The 20,806-nt window shown below is 36.4% G+C and overlaps 2 protein-coding genes across 4 annotated transcripts; one reads left to right on the top strand and one right to left on the bottom strand.

Moving 5' to 3' along the window:
* The first annotated feature begins 4,668 nt into the window (after positions 1-4,668).
* LOC112056896 (nonsense-mediated mRNA decay factor SMG9) lies at positions 4,669-11,910 on the top strand. Of its 3 annotated transcripts, XM_024097382.2 has the most exons (8): positions 4,674-4,838; positions 5,248-5,479; positions 6,355-6,477; positions 7,475-7,735; positions 8,311-8,527; positions 8,814-8,999; positions 10,313-10,479; positions 11,663-11,910. In XM_024097382.2, the coding sequence occupies exons 1-8, from the start codon at positions 4,815-4,817 to the stop codon at positions 11,863-11,865; spliced, it is 1,413 nt and encodes a 470-aa protein (XP_023953150.2). In that variant the 5' UTR covers positions 4,674-4,814; the 3' UTR covers positions 11,866-11,910. The 3 variants fall into 3 exon arrangements, with proteins under 3 accessions (XP_052742185.1, XP_023953150.2, XP_052742186.1); XM_052886225.1 differs by lacking the exon at positions 8,814-8,999 and having other exon boundaries at positions 4,669-4,838; XM_052886226.1 differs by lacking the exon at positions 5,248-5,479 and having other exon boundaries at positions 4,723-4,838.
* A 1,107-nt stretch (positions 11,911-13,017) lies between these two features.
* Positions 13,018-20,423, bottom strand: LOC112056897 (uncharacterized). Its single transcript, XM_052886250.1, has 3 exons — positions 18,151-20,423; positions 17,431-17,588; positions 13,018-15,101 (listed from the first exon to the last, which is right to left on the bottom strand). Exon 3 carries the CDS (start codon positions 14,677-14,679, stop codon positions 13,345-13,347), a length of 1,335 nt encoding a protein of 444 aa, XP_052742210.1. The 5' UTR covers positions 14,680-15,101; positions 17,431-17,588; positions 18,151-20,423; the 3' UTR covers positions 13,018-13,344.
* Positions 20,424-20,806: the final 383 nt, after the last annotated feature.

Here is a 20,806-nt window from a genome sequence, read left to right as displayed (position 1 = left end):
TAAAAGTATTATTAGAACCAAAAAATGCAAATTAACGGCTTTTTAAGCAACTTAAAAAAAAAGGAGGAGGTTCTCAATTCGACACTTGTTTTTTCTTAACCAATTTTAAAAATTCTTTTTTTGTTAAAAGATTATAGTTCCAGATTGGTTCCATTAAATTTTTATGTTCAGTAATTTTGTGTTGAAATGAAAATAACGAATTTTCCCGTACTGTGGCGCTTTCGTTCACTATGCTAGGACACACTAAAGACAGAAAAAAAAATCTTTGTAACAAAAAACTTTAACCGACTAAAAATAAAAAGGGAAAAATAACATCGTATGTGCTACCTTCAGAGGGACTAGTGGCAGTTTGATACTGTGACGGTCGCGTTAGCGTAAATGCGAATTAATGAGGAATTGAAACAGCGCCATCTATATGTACTACTGCACTGTTTCAATTCCATATAAATTAGCATTTACGTTATCATTTTGAAGGCAGTACCCACACAGTAATTCAGTAACTTAAGCCAATTAAATCATAAAGTTTTAGGATTTAAAATAAACGGTTTTGATTATTATGTCACTCACTTGCCACTGCCTTCAAAGTAGTCTGAAGGTAGCACATACTATGTTATTTTTCGCTTTTAAGTTTTTTTTGTTATTTTGAAGTCGTTTTGTTAAAAAGATTTTATTAATGTTGGCCATTTAGGTAATTCCAAGATTTTGGTTTGGCAGTGAGGCAGAACTTGAACCTAGTACCTCGTGATCCGCACGGACTAAGCACTGGACCAACGAGACAATTACTATTATGTTATTCATACTATTGTACAGTGTTAAATGTTCAATTTTTAACCAAATTTCATTTTACATTACAGGTCAACCATGCAGAAGTATTTAGCAACACAGTCTACACCTCTCTATCGATGCATTTGAAGACATGCGAACGATTTAGAATGGGCCATAATTATAGTGTCTCACCTATTAAGATTGATAATGGCTTTTTCACTGCTGAAATAATATTAATCATGAACAATTTGTTTGATAGCCTTAATGGTGGTGGTCATAAAAGTACCAGTTTACGTAATGCTTTATCTTTAGAATCAGATCACTTTCAGTTTTAGAATTAAGCAGTGAAAAAACTACAATCAATGAAATTTGATGCTACAGGCTTTGTTTCGTCATTTAAGACATTGAAAAATGAGGCCAATTTCATTACGTAACTTTTGTCACGATATAAAAACCGTAAAGATTTTAAAAACATTTCAGGCGTTAACTTCTTGAGTCTTCAGCAATTAAACCAGGATCCCCTGGAATTTTTTTCACAAATCAGAGGTGATGGTGGCTCTAATACACACCCAGATTGTCACAATTTTGTTTCGTCATTTAAGACATTGTTAATTAATGATATGACATCTGATAGTTAACTATATGCAAATTGTTCTCGCGATAAAGATAAAATGCTCGGTTCTCTCAGGAGTTTAATTAATAGACCAAAAATAGATATTCAATGTATTGATTACACATCTCAACATCAAAATTTAGATTTCATAGATACTTGTATTCCTTCCGAAAACATTTTTCAAACTCAAGCTGTGTTTTTGCAGGTGCAATTTGAGATAGTGCAGACTGCCAAAGTTGTAAAAATGCACTATTGTCTGATGTAAATGAACCATTTCACTCTTTAATTGAATCCAGAGAATATAATGCAAGTACCAGAATTTTTTATCATCCGTCTCGTAATCTTTTGAGTCTTGTATGACAATGTCTTTATTTAATTGAAGAAATATTACCAAAAATTTGTAACATTTACATTTACACAGATTTAATTAACGTATTTAAAAATGGGCTCGATACTTCTTTCTTATCTTGTGCAAGCATAAATTGGATTTTTTAACGCTTTTTGGTTGTTTGTCATTAGAATGCAAGTCAGACAATGGTGTATTAATTTTAATAGGAAGATGCACAATGTAGATACTAGAAAGAAAGGAAAGGAAATGGAAGATATGCTTAAAAATAAAGTAAGTTAAGGTGCTAGCTATAGATCTACACGCCACCGAAGTCAGTATTTTTTTCATACCATATGTTTATATTCATATTTTCTTAACTTGGAATTTAAATTAAAGATTATTTTTCATGCTATTTATCAGTCTTTCAAATTTCCATTTTCAATTCTTTCAAACTATTATTTTTGTAAGTGTAAGTTATTAGGTATTTGTATTCTATTATTATATTTATTTTTTGTTAAGACTATTATTATAGATTTTAGTTTGTTAAGAGTTAACTCAAAAACTTACACAACTGATTTTAGAAATCCATTATTTACTAGAAAGCGACATCTGTAACATATACAGGGTGCTTGGGAGTATTTCCCATAACTTCAAGGTGTTGACGAGTCCACATAAAGGAACCGAACTGCATAACTAATATTTTTTTTAACTAATAAATAAAAACTTTTTATGTCTTCATACAAAATTCAAAAACTCCGACTATCCATGTAACATACGCCTTTATCTATCCTTGCATTTTAAAATACGTAAAACTTGGCTACGTCATAATTATAAATATGTATTAATGTATTATGTACGTCATTATTATAAATTTATTATTATGTATTTATTTTCGTTAAAGAGTTAACCCCAGAGTTATAGGAATTACTGCCAAGCACCCAGTATAATCAAAACTACTATTCCGGTAAAACCATGGAGTCTGCTAGTAATATACATATAATTAAATATAAGTCCTAACATATCTGTGCCTCCTGTGATATCCTGTCCTTTTTGTACTTTTAATTAGAAATCTTGCTCTTTGTATTACATTCTAATGTATATTGTAAAAAAATTGCTGAATTTGTGAAAAAATTTTTAATACTGAAACAATGTGGGATTTCACAGTATTGTTCGTGCTTTGTGTTTTTATTGTTTTTGAAACTATAATTTTGCAATACTCATAATCTTTGTTTTGTATGACAATAAATGACATAATTTTCTTTAAGTTTTTAGGTAACCTTACTTACACTTACTTATTTTTATTATAATGGTCTCTGATCCGGCATTAGAAATATATACCCTCATATGTTTTTAGTGATGATAAATAATATTTACAGAGACACATTATAAAGACTTTATAAGGTTGCCTATACTTAAGTTAAAATGATTGTTTTATAATTAATAATTTACAAGGTCAAGTAAAAAAAAAAATAGTAAAGAACTAAGAATATTATGTTGATTCTGTTACTATGTTCTGTCTCAAATTTATTTGTTTATTGAATCCTCATAATGTTATATAAAAACAATATGTAAGTGATTTTCCACCAGCCTAAAATTTGTATATACACAATATTTGTAATTTTGGGGATTGTGAATGATAATTACAATTGTAAATAATGCTTTTTTTTAAAGAGCAACCACTGAGTTTCTTGCCGGCTCTTAGTAGAATCTGCCTTCCGAACCGGTGGTAGAGTCACTACACATTTAACAGACAATAACAAAATAAATAGATTTAAATATATTAAAGACTTTTCTTTTCCTTAAAATCTAACAAGTAAATATAAATGTAGGTGCACTAGTAGTGTAAGAGAAAACCGGAAATTTCTGAAATCGGTACATTGAAAAATCTTCAACAAGTGTGTGTGTCAGCACTAATTTCTCTAATTACGATTTTTGCACATCCCTAATTTTACTACGATTTCTATGCATGTGTTGAATTAGAAAGAGATAGGACTTTCCCCCCACATTTAAATTTTTCCCTAGAGTAAAAGAGAGGTCCGAGAAATTTATGAATGACATTTTTATACACACATACAAAATTTCTAACCAGCACAAAGCTTTGTTCTGAGTCAGAGGTCTGCTTCATTTGTGGTCTGTGTTCTGAAATTTAGAAACCATAGATACCAGAGCCATGAACATGAAACGTAACCGTCAAACCAACGTCAAATAGTTAATATCACAGTTATAAATCTATGGTAAAACTCAGACCAATCAGAAAAGGACCTGAATTGCTAGATGTTACCCATTGTCAAAGATCAATGATCTAACGCGGTTATAAAAACTGTTTCTATAGAATCGATATTTCATTGTTGTCATCGTTTTCGTCGTGTAAAACAAACCGACATTTACAGGGACCTCTCCCTGAAAATTCCAGTTTCTGTAAAAAAAATTGAATGGCATAAAAAACGGTCAACAACTTGTAGTTAACTAAAGATAAAGTTACGTTTAATTTGTAAGTATTTCAAACTTCATTATATCAAAGTAATAAAAAACAATACTTGAATGATGGAACTACAAACCATCGATCAAGTAATCGAATATTCTGTGTGTGTATGTGTGTGTGTGTGTGTGTGTGTGTGTGTGTGTGTGTGTGTGTGTGTTTATGCAATGTGATTGTGATTTGTAAAAAATCCATGTGAGTGTATTGCGATTCAAATTTCTAGTTGTGTGAGGACACAGGTTTTATTTTTATTTATTGCTGTTACATATTTTCGGTGTCAGTGTTTACCTCGTCCCCCTCATAAAACGACAGACAATATTGTTGGTTTATGTGAGTGCGATACAAGTCTATTAGAAAGTAATTGATCTGAAATTTTAATCCATAGACACAGCATCCACTGCATGCTGTGGTGGTTTGACTTTGACAGAAATTTGACAGCCGGCTGACGGTTCAACTGACAAAGGAGTATTAGTGCTCTGTGCAAGTGACAACAGACAAAAAATATTTGAATTTTGGAATTTTGATCTATTTTCATTTGAATAATTAATAATTAAATCATTTCTTTATTTTTAATTGTAATGCTGTGAACTATTTCAGTCATTGTTTTGTTATTATTTAGGCAACCTCAAATGGCTGATAAAAAGAAAAAACTGGTAAGATATCTTTATTCTATTCTATCTTCTTCTTCTATTCTTCTTTTTCTATCTACTACATAATATATAAAAATGAATTGCTGTTCGTTAGTCTTGTTAAAACTCGGAACGGCTGAACAGATCTATCTTATCTTAGGTATAGGGAAGGTTTAAAAGGTGAAAAAAATTAGAATGATTGCCGGGAAAACCATAAAAACAACCCTTTTCGATTTCCCATACAAACATTATAGATCTTAAGGGTTGGACTACTCCAACCCTATAGATCTAGTGTAGGTAGGTAGGTAGGTACTAGGTAGTTGTAGTGATAGGGAAGAATTGCACATAAGCTTGACTGGGTCCGCTTGCCATAAACAGTAATTTATCAAACTATGCACTTGTACAATACATTGAGTCGACTATTACATTTTAGGAGACTTCCTCTGTGGCCCGACGTCCAGTTATTCTGAAATCTGATCGTGATGGGCCAAAGGATCAGTCCAAAGAGAAAAATGAAAAAGAGAAACCTCCTACCATTATACTCAAGACCCGTGAACAGAGTACCCCTAAAGAAGATCGGCCAGTGAGCCCCCGGTCTCAAAGCACAGATGCTGAAGGCCCTCAACCTTCTAAAATAGCTCAAAATGAAAATAAGGAAAGAAAAGGTGATATTTGTTAATACTTACTTCAAAAATATACTCAGAGGCACAATTATCTACTCACTTTAATATGATGCGAGTATATTAAAGTTGGCATATAACTGTGCCTCTGAGTATATTTTTTATAGACTCTATAGCCTGCCTGAAACATCTTCCATCTATAGGACTTTGCTGCATATGAGCATAAACAAAAAAGCATGACTTAACAAATAGATAACCAAATAACACAATTTTACAACAGCTGTAAAATTACTATTTTTGTCTTTTGTTGCAAATATTGGAAGTTCAAATAACTGCAGTCTGCGTATCTAGTACTCACTACTTGTATATATATTTAGCACACATACAATGGCCAATCAGATGGCCAAGTGCGGAAACAGCCCAGAAGAAAGAAGGAGTATATTTAGTAAATTTTAAATATATTATATTTATATTCAATGTCAACATTAGATGTTAACATTAGACAGGCATAGGGGATATGAAACAATAGCTTGGCAACTTCATTTGTAACACTCCTGAAATTCCGCGTGGGGTGGGAGGCGTGTAGTGATGAATGAAAACCTGATGCACGTCACTTCCGCATGCACAATTTCACACCCGCACAGGTTTTCTCCCTGTCGCTTACATATCATGAGAGTGTTATCAACGAACTTAACAGACTATAGCAGAGCCATTCAAAGTTTTATTTCATAATATCTATCATAACATATTTCTTACCAATGCCTTCAGGTTGTGGTATTTGGAGCCCCTTACAAAAGGCCTATAACCAGCATCCACTGTCTGAAAATTATGATGATATGATTTTCATTAATTTTCACAGCTCACAAAATGTTGCTATTAGGTACAAGTATGTTATAAAATGTAAATTTTCTCTATTACAGAACAAAAGTTCAAGTTGATGAAGGAGCCTGTAAAGTTATTGGATGAAAATTTAGAGTTCAACAGTGCAGCTTTTGAGTTTCTCAATGACTCTAACAGTAATTACTTGGTTGTTGGTGTTTTAGGTAATTACTAGCCCACTTTTTAACTTGCATGGTTTCCGTTTTTGTTGACATATGAGGATAAAATATAGCTTATGATGCTCACCAAATAATGAATTTTCAAAAACAGTTAAGTGTATCCTGATTAAACTCTAAGAACCTCACAAACATAAACAAGTACCCTGCCTTTTCTAAATACTCTTGTATATTTCTCATTCTTGTATTAAGCCAAAATTGTTTATTAGTTTTTCTTCTCATCAAGAGTCCAGAAAATGGTTTTTTACACTAAAGCTCGTAGACCATTATACCCACATTAGACCCACCCGGGACCTGACCCGCACCGCGTTCGTCGCTAGGCGTTTACTTGTCGTCAACAAGTCTACCGCGGGTGGACGCCACGTTGTACACCAGTGAACCTCGCGTGGTCAACGAATTTCCGAGAGTGGACCACGACCACGGGTAGACGCCGCGTTGTCAACGTTCACGCGAGGCAAGCATTTCAACAGCGAACTATCATCGAGTGGTCCACTCGCGGTCTGTGCGTGGACACCTCGCGGTCAGCGCGTGGACACCTCGCGAGCGAGGCGGTCCGGTGATGGTACGGAGTTGATGTAGTGAGCACATGCCCATCAAAATCAATATGAACAATACTAACCACTTGAGGCGAGGCGGTGCAGGTCGGGTCCCAGATGGGCCTAATGCGCTACGACCTTAATTTTACAAAACTTTTAAAGTTTGTGTAAAAGGCCTCAGTAGCTCATTGAGGGATGGTGGTCAAATCCCCGCCCATGTTGGACTATTGTCGTATCCACTCCAAATACATTCTTTCCTGGAGGACCCTTCTCCTTAATTGGAGGAGAATGTATGTCAAATACCCCTTTTTTTGTGCCAAAACATTGCATTGCATACCCTGAAGACACATTGCAAACAGTATATTATACAAGAAGTTTTTAATTTTATATATAATATTAAATATCTTGACCATTTGATTGCTGTATATCGATTTTTGTTTTGATTTCAGGAACTCAAGGTGTTGGTAAATCGCTGGTACTAAATCTCATAGCCCAAAACATATCTATAAATGATCTCCATGCACAAATACTAAATTATACATCAGAATCTGAATCAACATATGAATCACACAATTTGACTCAAATAGTATCTCAAATAGAGGAATTGAGTTTTGCAGACGCACCAGAACAAAAAACCAGTGACAAGAATGCATTCAAGTTTAAAATGGAGGATATTGAATGCATAGAAAGAGGCGTTCATTGTACTAAAGGTAATCTATATACGGGGATAATATATAGCCTATAGCCTTCCACTATAAATTAGCTACCTAACACAGAAAGATTTTTTCAAATCGGTCCAATAGTTCCTGAGATTAGCGCGTTCAATCAAACATTCGACGCTAGGCTTTTATTTTTTACAAGTTAGCCCTTGACTACTAGCTCACCTGATGGTAAGTGATGATACAATCTAAGATAGAAGCAGGCTATCTTGTTAGGAGGATGAAAATCCCTTTCGATTTCTATGTACGCCAGTACGCCAGTAGCCACAGACGAAGTCTCCAACCGCAAGATCTGGACCAATTAAGAAAACCTCACCTGGACCAGCCGGGGATCAAACCCAGAGGATTTCAATTTTGTCAGTCAATTATTACCATATTGACATGTCAGTTCTAACTAATATCAGAGCCTCAATAGCTCAACAGTAAGAGCTCACTGAGGGGTGGTGGTTCGATCCCCGCCCCGTTGGTCTATTGTCGTACCCACTCCTAATACAGTCTTTCCCGACTAGTTGGAGGGAAATGGGAATATTAGTCATATTTAAAAATAGAAAAAAAATGGGTTTCAGGTATAGATATGTATGTGACAAACGACCGGGTGATACTTCTAGACTGTCAAGCGTTGTGGTCACCTTCTCTGATAGAAGAGACGAGCACAAACCCAGTGACGGCCAGAAGTGCGAACATTGTCACTGTGGATTGTCTACAAATTGCTTCTTACCTTATGGCCGTATGTCATGTCTTGATTGCAGTGCAAGATTGGTTTGCGGACTATAATTTTATAAGGTTTGTATTGTATTGTTATAATTATTTTTGAACATAATCTACATAGAATTCTTTCTTTATTCTTTCTAAGTTAGCATTTGACTACAATCTCACCAGATGATGCAATCTAAGATGGAAGCGGGCTAACTTGTTAAAAGTATAATAATAATATAATAGTCTACACCCTCCGGAATCAGAGGCAGAGGTCATATCCACTGGGCTATCACAATTAACAACAAACATACACACGGACAAATTCGCGTTTATGATATTTGTATGATTTATTCATTAGCATTGTCTTGTAAAGGTACATACAAACAGCCGAGATGTTGAAACCATCTCTGTCCGCATCCAACTCGGCCAATACAAACCAAGAAGGCTCGGAGTACAACAACACTATCGAAAGTCATCCACATCTGTTGCTGCTCCACAATAGATGCCAACTAGAAGACTACACACCAGATGCGGTATACACTATGCAGGATTTGTATCGGTAAGTTCATAATTTTCTAGTAGTATGCAGGTGCCTGGTCCATCGCGTGGTAGAGAGAAAAACACCAAGCAAAGTCCAGGACTTGTGACTGGATGTCGGGTTATGGAATTCCTTGACGATCGATCAACACCCACCTTCTCTGCTCGTGTTGTTCTTACTAAATTTGGAAAGGCAGGGAGAACCCTGCCTATCCAAATTTAGTAAGATCCTCTTAGAACAGCTTTGGATACTCGTTCTAATATAGAACTAGCTGCACTTCTAGACAGGCCAAAGTCTTTAAGCAACTTATAGAGAGATTTTGCTGGTAATCCTCTCGCACCTACATCTACGTCGTACTAACTACACTAACTACATAGCCATTTTTAGTTAGTTCATTTGTTAGGTCATAATATTTATTCACTTTTAAAACTGCTTTTTTTTAGCTATTGGATTTACAAGACCGAGGTCCTGGGAATGATTCCCGGCTGGGCAGATTAAGGTTTTCTAATTGGTCCAGATCTGGGTGGGAGGTTTTGGCCGTGGCTAGTTATCACCCTACCTGCAAAAGATGTGCCGCCAAGCGATTTCACCGAGGGGTGTTGGTTCGATCCTCACCTCGTTGGTTTATTGTCGTACCCACTCCTAATACAGTCTTTCCCGACTTGGAGGGTAATAAGAATATTGGTCATGTAAAAAAAATCTTCTTTAATAATTATTTTACCAAAAAAAGTTTGCTTCAATGCTGTAAATGTTTGTTTTCTTGTAAGTTAAGCTTGTTGAGAAAAATTTAACAGCTTCAAATGCTACTTCGCGCTTTGGTACACCAGCGAACATTTTGCCCTACTAGACTGAAAAATTAATTTTTCTTCAAGAAACTTACCCGACTTTATTATTTAACCAGATCCTTATTTATACATTATATTATCATCTCCATATGCTTTTATACGGGGTATGCCTAGGTCCCCTGGCCTGACGTTGTATATGGGCCGATGGGCTTATATGGACCAGGGCTTTTAGACTATTAGGAGGAAGTTTGTTGTAGATTTTTATTGTCAGACAAAACGGACTCTTCGCGTACACTGTCAATCTTGTAGGGTCTAACCAAATTATATTTCCGGAATGTACTCAGATTTGCGTTTGGTGTAAACAGAGACTAGGGTTCTTTTTTACAAAAAGTAGCTTTTATATATGTACTGACTAGGTAATGGGAGAATTTCAAGTTTTTTAAATAATGACCTGCAGCTATCCAATAACTTACCATTCGTACAACTTGTGAATTAGCTCATGTAAATTCAATTTCTGAGCGAGATAACAAAATTAACTGTATTTTCCAGGAATGCATTCCAGAAATCTAACCTGCAGCTAAACTCTGGGATGTATATGTACAGTGATAGTAACAAGAATGGCCTGAACATTGACAACATATGTAAGGGGTACAACGTGAACTCCTGCGGGTCGCCATTGAATTTGTTCCTCCTGCCAGAGTTTTATAGTGATATTGGTAAGCTTTGCATCTTTCCAAACTATAATATTCTAGCATCAATCTCCTATTATAAATTGGATCACAGCAGCGATCAAAAAACGTCCCCACTCAATGAGTGCCAAACACAACTTCTTGGCACTCATTTCAAGTAGTCGCATTTGCAATATCAACCTTAAACTCAATTCTTAAGGTTGAATTTGCTCTGAATTTGGGATTTTATTGAATATTGGACTATATTTAAAGGCCTTTAGGTATAATTTTTTTTACCAAAGTAAAATTGGCCAGTTTTCAAGTGTCATTTTCTACATGACTGTGCGTCCTTTTATTATTAGAGGTTATATATATGTATTCTAGCTTAAATATTATTTCACCAAAGTTATTGGAGAGCTGGTAGGTATTTTTGATATTTTATGTCCTATTCATATGGCAATGGGTGGGCCACGTAGTTCGAAGAGCCGATGGACGTTGGGGTGCCAAGGTGCTGGAAGGCGACCCCGCACCGGAAAGCGCAGTGTTGGTCGACCCCCCACTAGGTCAACCGCGGATATCGAGCGGATTGCAGGAAGCCGCTGGATGCTGGCGGCTCGAGACCGTTGTGTTTGGAAATCCACGCAAGAGGCCTGATGATGATGATGATGATGATGATGATGATGATGATAATGATGATGCATGCTGTTTTTTAGTCACAAAAATCCAAACAAAAACAAAATTGTGAAAAAAATCTGTTTTTATGCTTTTAACAAAACATAAAAAAGACATGTTTTCAATAAGAAAATACTACTCAATTTATTGCAAACCAGTAATAAATATTCGTGGAAAGATTCAATGTAGTGTGTTGGAATGGCAAGCAAGGATGGCAAAATATGTTTTTTAACCGACTTCAAAAAAAAGAAAGGTTCTCAATTCGACGCTTGTTTTATTACATCATAATTTATTTTTTTGTTTTAAAAAAAAGTAAATTATGATGTAATAAATAATTTTGTTTTATTATTTTTTTGTTTTAAAGAGTATACTTTCAGATTTATCCCATTTCATTTTCCATAAAAACCGGTTTAGTAATTTTGTGTTAAAATCAAAATAACTGTCTTAGAAGTCGGTTCCATTCGTGTGTTAAAAAGATTATTATAACTTAAACGGCTCGCCAATCACCTGTCTATTTGTTTGTCGAGTCAAGTGTACAAAAAATTATATATTTTTTTAGATAATCGAGATATTTACCGAGGCCATCCACCATTCGACGAACTCGCCAAACGTCTCCGATGGATGGTGTTAGGAGTCAACCGACATCAAATAACCACAGTACCAAACCTGTCCGAGAAGGGCTGGTTCCAATTCTGCAGCAAAGCCTGGGAGACTATCCGAAAATGTCCATTCTTTATAGAGTATGAACGATTTTTACCCTAGCATAAGAATTTTTCAAAGAAATAAACACGTAAGTACATTAAACAAGTATTTGGTTTTATTTTAACAGCAGTGTCCGCGGTTTTTCTCACTTCGATCCCATCGTCAAAAAGTAACCTACGTTCTATTCCAGACTATAACCTATCTATATGTAGCGTATCCATAGTAATATTTAGTTTGTACGCTGAGAGTGATTTCAGACTAGCGTATTTTTTGCGCGTACCTAAACAGTCGTTTCAGCATACGCGTTTACACATGCGCTAAAATACGCGCTTCAAAAAACCGGATTCGCGTAAACGGGCATATTTCGACGTGTTCGCTCGAACCGGTGGTGTCGTGTCAATATCAACATAACATGTACGAGCTTAGAAGCGCGTTTAAAAAACGCTTTTTGTTTTATTCTTTACGAGTTAGCCCTTGATTACAATCTCACCTAATGGTAAGTGACGATGCAATCTAAGATGGAAGCAGGCTAACTTGATAGGAGGAGGATGAAAGTCCACACACCTTTCGGTTTCTACACGACATCGAATCGGAACGCTAAATCGCTTGGCGGTAATTAAGACGGAGGTCCTGGGTTCGATCCCCAGCTGGGCCCATTGAGGTTTTTTTAATTGGTCCAGGTCTGGCTGGTGGGAGGCTTCGGCCGTGGCTAGTTACCACCCTACCGACAAAGACGTACCGCCAAGCTATTTAGCGTTCCGGTACGATATCGTGTAGTAACCGAAAGGAGTGTGGATTTCATCGTTCTCCTAACAAGTTAGCCCGTTTCCATCTTAGATTGCATCATCACTTACCATCAGGTGCGATTGTAGTCAAGGGCTAACTTGTAAAGAATGAAAAAAAAATCTCAATTTCGTATATGTTAATTGGTAGTAGGCATCGACTCCACTGGCAAAGAAGCACCGTTAGAGTAGATGCCTACTACCAGACAAGCTACTACTACTAGCTACTACTTCTCATACAGTAAGTAGATGATATTTCTCTATTTGATGTTTGTTTTAATAGGTTTGATAATAAAAACCAAAACAGTGAATAGGCTAGCTGAGCCAATTCAGAAAATATAAAATCCTAAATTAACAAGAGCTGGGAATCGAACGCTCTATTGATATAGCACTACCAACTATGTTGGTAAAACTTACCCAATTCAATGTAATAAAATAAAAATATTAAGTTTAACTCTTTTTATTCGGATTACCTAAGCATCATTGTTGAGGATGACTAATAATATACCTACTGTAATATTTATTCTTTGGCATTAATATGACAAAATTCAAATGGAATTAGATAAAAGTTAATAGTAAATCAGTAAAGATAAGAACGCAGGTGTTTAATCTTAAATGATAAAATACACCGGCTTCAGACATTTAGGTATTTTACATAGTTTCAAATTAAACTTATACCTTATTGGACCCAATGAATTTATTTTACAAAATTAAATTTATATCATTTCAAAGGGGTACTACTATATTGGAAAATATTTTATTGATAAACACTTTCAATGAGTGGTTTCCGTCGTTGGTCGATTGGTTTATAAGCATGCTGATAGACGCTTGCCAATCTCCAATGTTCAGGGTAGCCAGTAGCATTCGCATCTCGCCAAATACTAAAAGGAGGAGCCAAAGTAGGGATTGTGTACGATTTCTTTGTGTATGGGTGACGCATTTTTGGTATTTTCAAATCTTTGGAGTCATTTGACCCGTTACTCTGAACCGAATTCGGATTGCCAGCTTTAAAAGCAAACTTATAATCGTCTTTTTGTCGTTTTTCTTGAGACATTTTTACACCATTGCAAGACAGGCAGCTCTTATGTTTAACATTATTTGAAGAATCACTATTTTTCATAGAATTTTTGTTGGAATGTCTAGAAATGTCCGAGTCGTTTGGTGAACTTTGGTGAAGCTTTCCTTGGGCTAATGGAGTCTTTTCATACGATTCTAAACTGTGGCGATTACGGTTGATGTCATATTTCGAATTGTGATTTTTACTCTCGGAATTCCAAGCTTCTTTACTGTGTTTAATATGAGGTCTTGATTCACGGTCCTGACTCACATTACGGCTTATGTCTGACAAAGTTCCGCAACCATTGATCCCATCACAAATACTTTTATTAGATTGAGCAGAGCTTTTTCTACTAGATGATCTAGATTTACTTAACTTGTTAGTTTCATTGTGTTGTGGGCAGTGTTGTACATCACAGGAGTCTTTTCTTTTTTCTTTAGTTATATCTTTTTCAAAATGCGGGACGCTATGTTTTCCCGCGTCGTCGCCTTGTCGATTTTGGTTAAAAATTGGCAATGCATGCCCTAAAACTGTCTCTTGTACGTCTTCTTTTGGCGTGTGTACCATTGTAAACACAGCAGGCGCTAATGATCCGTTAGATCCGTCTATGTGTTTCGGAGGTCTGGGTTCCCTTTTTGGGTTGTCGGCTTTGAAATCCCAGCAAATTGCTAAATCCATTAGGGAAAGAGGCTTTTTATACTGGGCTCCTAGATCGGATGTTGCGGGGCGCTGTTTGCGTTGCTCCTCTTCGGCTTCAGTTTTCTTTGGGTCACATGTTTTAGGTCTATGAACGCGCATTTTGGTGCAACAAGTTGGTCCTGATGCCCCAAAACCCTTCCAGCCAATAGCGTATGGTTTCACGACGATGTCCGACTCTCTATGTTCACCTACTTTAGTCAAGTTGCGATACCCTAAAGTGTCAGGCAGGGGTTCATGTTCCAAATTACCAGCATGCATCTTTTTAGCAAAGTTGAAATTTTGCGATACGTTAACATACGGAAGCTTGGGTGTTTCACTCTTTCTACCGTATTTCATAATATCATTGTCTCGGGCTTTGTCTGCTACTTTTCTCCAGAATTCATCGGTTTGATTTTCTTGTGGCCCGTGGAGTCGTTCTACCGCGTCTTTCACTAAAAGGTCGTAGTTTTCGTGTCTCTTTTCAGGGTCCGTTTTTGATCCAGGTATATAAGGGCCGTGACCGTCTCTGTCGACTGGTTCTTTTTCTGGTTTCAATTGCAAAGGGTCATCTTCGTTATTGTTATCACGAGGGCCATCTGCTTCATTATCTAGGGCATCTGTATCTTTTGTACCTACCTGATCCTCATCCTTTTTGCACAGACATGTAAGAATTTAAACAAAATTATAGCTAAACGTGTCAGTATATAGAGTTTCAATTAGATAATGCTTATCGTCAACCTTTTCTTCGGTCTATTTTTGTGGAAAGGGCATTCATTGGGCTGAAAAGAAATAAAAATAATTATTAAAATCAATACTAGATGTAAATTTTGAAACGAAGTTAAGCTTTATCTATTTGGTGCATCTTTATCTTAGTCTGCATAACCAATGGCAAAATCGTGTGCAAAGTGCCAACCTGTCATCACTGAAATAGCAACTTGAAAGTTTAACCTAGAAACTTTGTACAACGGTAAGTACTTTAAATAGCTTAGGAGAACGTGACTTTCTTACAAGGGAACTAGAAAACCTATGCAACATATACAACACATAGGTATACAAAACGAACTGTTTATGCCATATAAACATACAAATAGGTCTCTACCTACATAATTACTTAGCTAGGTATATGTTTTTAATAGTAGGTGAGCCTGGATTGCTAAATCTGCAGTTATTAAAGCGTCATGGGGGACCGATTAGATTTAGTAGATTGAATGGTAGGATGGATAAATGGTTATAACCTATGCTTAACTAAACAGAAATACAAGGGTTTTATTTTGTAACTTAGGAACCCATTCCTAAGGGATTGGGTTCACTCGTTTCATTGGCACCAGCTCGTCAGACGCTTACGTCGTTAAGTATTTGTGAAATTGTTTCTTTTAATTGCCCTAAACATACCCACTTATATAAACGACTCATACTTGGTGAAGGTACTCAACAACGTGCAAGTTATACTCCCTTATGTTCATCTGTCGCGCTTGAATAACTACAAAAATCTTATTTTCGGCTTTTCTACTATCAATACTTCACTGGATTTAAATCTATACTTACTATAAATCTGTAGAGAGGTCAATTCTCTACATGAAATATATTTCCAAAATAGCTATCAGGGGGTGTTTAGTGATCGATACTGATACCAAAATGCATGTTCGTTATAGAAACAAAAACTACTCGACAGATTTTAACGAAACCTGGTAGGTACAATTATTCTTCATACTCCTGGGCGGGTTAAAGTATATTTTTCATCACGCTACGATCAATAGGAGCAGAGCAGTAAAGGGAAATTGTTGGGAAAACGGGAGAAGTTACTCCATTTTTAAAGCGATACTACTGTAAGTGCTGGATTATAAAGGTCTAAGGGAAGACGAAGTCGCGGGCGTCCGCTAGTAATAACTAATATTCCAAATAACAAACAAAATTAATAATTAATCATGATGAAATATATCTTTATCTATCATTCCAACGGTATTAGAGTCAGATTATAATCCTTTGTTATGTAATAAATTGTGATTTATCCAAACTTAAATAGTAATTTAATGTTGAAGAACAGTGTTTAAATAATAAACTTATTGAAAGTAACCCAAAAATGTACATTTTACGGATAACTAAATCCCCACCCAAATTCGGTTAGCTTAAGATCAGTAGTTTTGAGAAAATCGCGGAAACATACCTAAATAACAAATAGTCGATTACAAAATGTCCATTGTAAACAAAATATGAATTCCGTGTTCATTATATTCAAGAATTCGTAGATACCTAATAGGTACTTCGACGTGAAGCCCTATCACACTAATATTATAAAGACGAAAGTTTGTAAGTGTGTGTTTGTATGTATATGTTTGTATGTTTGTTCCCCCTTTACGCTGCGGCTACAAAGCGATTTTGCTAAAATTTGGAATGGAAATAGATTTTACTCTGGATTAACACTTAGGCTTCACTTTCACTTCATCCCGGAAAAATTCATGGTTCCTAACTTCTCACGGGATTTGTGAAAAACTGAATTCCACGCGGCCGAAGGCGCGGGCGTCCATTAGTTAAACCTATATCGTTCGATATTTTACTTTCCTTCAAATTTTGTACTTACTACGAAGCATAAAATAGAGGTTATTCAAATTAGGCGATTGATGTTTCTAGCTCATGCATATTAAGTGTTACGCTACGAGTATACAATACCGGCTCTCAGATTCCCGCAAATAAACTATTCGACTTATACACAACTTCCTAGTTCCGAGGCACAGATGTTTTAGAAAATCACTATCTTTTCCTAAAACGTACACTTAAAGTCACAACGAACTGTTAAATTTAAACTGGAGTTTTTAACCCGTGCATCTTGTCCTAGAACGTTCACTTAAACTCATAAATTAATGTATTCTCGTTGACTTTCAGCGATTTATAAATCGACACAGTTTGTAAAGAACGCGTTAAAAATATTATCCATTGAGATACTTATAGACGGTCACTGCAACGCGCGTAGGGATGTGGGCAATGAAAAAATATCGAAATATGGTTAATAGGTGTGGTTTCGGTATTTTTTACTGCCCGTATAATTTACGCGCGCTGCTGACTCGATCGTCTCGTCAGTGGCTGGCGAAACGTTGAATGTTGTCAACTCACGGCTAAAGTCTGTTCCTCTGCCGGCATTTTGTCCTCGATCTTCGGTTTGGCGCGTTTCCCCGCGCGCAAGCGTCCTGCGGTCGCCTTTGGCCTTTGAACGCGAAGGTTCAACCAATCTGGGAACCTTCCATCCGGTGGCTCCTTCGCCAGTTCCTCAGCTAAGAAAAGCAAAGTTCTCGGTCAATATCCACCATTGACGTTGTAATACATCGTTAGTTTACGATCTGCGTGTGAAATAAATATCAATAGCAATTTTTATACCTAAACGGTATACGTTACGAACCGTCGACAGGTAAATTACTTCCTAACACGTAATACGAAGACAACGATGTACTCATCGCATGTGTTAAAATATAAGACCGCGAACTTTTACGATTTGCGGAAGTTGTGAAATGCAGCTAGGTACTCGTACCTACATGAAATTTCGCCTTATGGAACAACTTACGTGTACATACATACCTAATATCTATGCTAATATTATAAAGAGGTAAACTTTGCGAGTTGTAAGAGGGTAATCTCTGGATCTACTGAATAATCAGTTGATTACTTCTTTTACCTAACATAACAAGGGATAAGAAGGTAACATAGGTTATATTTTACACCCGTATTCCCACGGAAAAAGTGAAACCGTCCTTTCCCTCAAACGGCTAGACATATGTAGAAAAAGGCTAATCCTTCCTGACACAAAAACAAAAGGTACTTTCAATTTAATTGCCTTACCAACTTTTCTGGTAATCTTTCTGGGTAATTCCCAAGTTCCAGTGTAATGTCCGAAACACTTCGACGATCCTCTCGGCGCTCCAGGTAGAAAACGACCGTTGATGTCGCATATTGGCTTTGGATCCGGACGCATTTCCAACGGCCTCGCTCGAGTTGGCGCCCAACGTGGGACCTGCCAGTTGCCGAGGCGCTTCGGAGTCGATTCTTTATTAAACTGTAGAGAAAAGTTAAACTACAAGTTTTACGAGTATGAGATACTTTGTTCTGGAAAAGATCGTCCAGGAAAATACTACCGTTACGATCAGGGCCGGCCCGTTCATATGGAGCAGTCGCTCGCTCCAGGCGCTCTTAGAGAGCCCCTAAATTATAATCCTACTCAACCGTAGACGGTACTGCACCCGGTTTTCAATTGGTCACCCCAGATTATGGTCGAGATCTTCGCGTTAGACTCTTACTTTACACTCATAATTTGGTATAGGTATCTACATATTACTAGGAACAAGCAGGAGAGGCGCCATAACTGGATCTCGCTCCATTTTAAAATTTACTTCGGGCCGGCGCTGCTTATGATTGTACAATGTATACAGACAATCGGCTTCTTTTCTTTTATTATACTTATAACTTGATAAATCCCGCGTGAACCATGGATTTTTCCCGGATAAAAGTAGGCTATATATTGCTCAATAACTTCCTCTATCTACCAGTGAAAGTCCCGTTTATATCAGTTCAGCCATTTCAGAGATAATCCCAGACAAACAGACAAAAGGTTTAAAAAAGGTTGACTGTGCTTATATTTATTACGTGACTCTAAATCACGTAATAAATATAAGCACTTAAGAAAATGTATGTAATTTTAAGATAACTGAAACACAGACTTTACAAACGTACAAACGCTTCAATTTTATTTATATGTACTATTGATAACGTCATAAAACTACTGGAAAAACATGCAGGGTAATTTTGTTCAAAATTCTCTTCGCAAATATGGTTCGCTAAGCTCAGGGCCTCGCAGTGTTCTGAAATAGAATTAATTACCTAAAAGTCTTAAATTGAGCCTGTTGCCTGCCTTAGGTCTAGCTAGGTAAACGGGTAACCTACAGCATAGTGCTAACCACGCAATTTTAGCGTGTTTATGTCGATTTACGTTGGTGTCAGACTCAAAGATATTGAAGTAGGTACTTCACAAGAAGGTGTAGTATCATCATCATTATATTCGGCTCACTGCTGAGCTCGAGTCTCCTCTCAGAATGAGAGGGGTTAGTCCACCTCGCTAGCCAAATGAAGATTGGCAGACTTCACACACTCAGAGAAGCAAGAAGGTTTCACCTGAAAACCAGCGCCACAGCTCGCTGTGGCATCGTGCTGAGGTGGATACCTGTTTTGTCCACGACCAGATATTTGTATGTTCTGTTTGTTTATTTTATTTTATTTTATTACTCGTGTGTGGACAAATAAAGATATATTCTATTCTATTCTATTCTAAGAAATACCTTCACAAGAAGATGTACTATAGCAACTAACTAATTTCATAAGACAGAACAATTCCTATGTGTAAACGCGCTTATCTCTTGAACTACAAGTCGGATTGTTGATTTTTTTTTCTATACAACAACAAATAAAAGAGTTACAATATTGTCGCGAAATTCAACTTCAGCAAACTTTTTATGGACATACATCCATAAGCTATTCGCTTAGTCAGAGGAGAAAGGGGAATATAAGACATTTATAAATAACACGGCTAATATTGTCTTTTTAATTGTCCTTTGATATATTTAAATGTGTAAACTATTTAACTAACAAGACTACGACAAGATGATTCTGAATTATTGCCAGTTTAAGTTAATCGCCGTATGACGTATTGGGTAAATAATAATTTTCAACCCTTTGTTGGACTAGGGAGGATAATTATGGCGCAGCCCAGCGGGGTGCGTTGACACCTGCACGCTATGGAGCACCATAAAAAATTGATTATTTTTTTTAAATAGCGGTTTAGACGAAAGTTTGATGATAACTATTCGCATAGGATATCCGAGGTTTGTTTTGACACATACTTATACCAACTACTTTCTATTGGACTTGTATCGCACTTAAATTCATTAACAAAATTGTCGTTTTTTAATAGGGATAAGATAAACTCACACTTTGTTTTCAACAGAGATATTCCCAGCTCGGTCAGTTTAGTATTTTATCTAGTTATATGAAGAGAGCCAATCCGCATTGGGCCAGCGTGGTGGACTATTAGCCTAGCCCTTCTCATTCTGAGAGGAGACTCGAGCTCAGCAGTGAGGTGAATATGGGTTGATAATGATGACATGAAAATAAAGTTTGTGGTGTTATAGGGGGTAATCTCTGGCGTATTTTGAAAATTATTTTTTCACTAGAAAACCACGTTATTTGTGAGTATCATAAGCATAATCATATTATAGAAAAGATTTTATCCCGTATTCTCGCGGGAACGGAAACTTGGCTCAGATCTCGTGTGGTGACAGTTTCAGACAAGAATACTGGTAGAATGGTAGAACTAGCAAGTCAGTCGTCGATACTATAACATTTTACCCAGCCCTACCCTATTTGATTCTAGTGAAAGAAATTTGCACATAAATAAACACAAGGACTACATACCCTTTACCGAACAACACTTTGGTATTCACAATTC

Source organism: Bicyclus anynana, chromosome 16, assembly GCF_947172395.1.
Source record: "Bicyclus anynana chromosome 16, ilBicAnyn1.1, whole genome shotgun sequence".
In the NCBI taxonomy this organism is placed as follows: Eukaryota; Metazoa; Arthropoda; class Insecta; order Lepidoptera; family Nymphalidae; genus Bicyclus; species Bicyclus anynana.
This window is presented reverse-complemented; position numbering and strand designations above follow the sequence as displayed.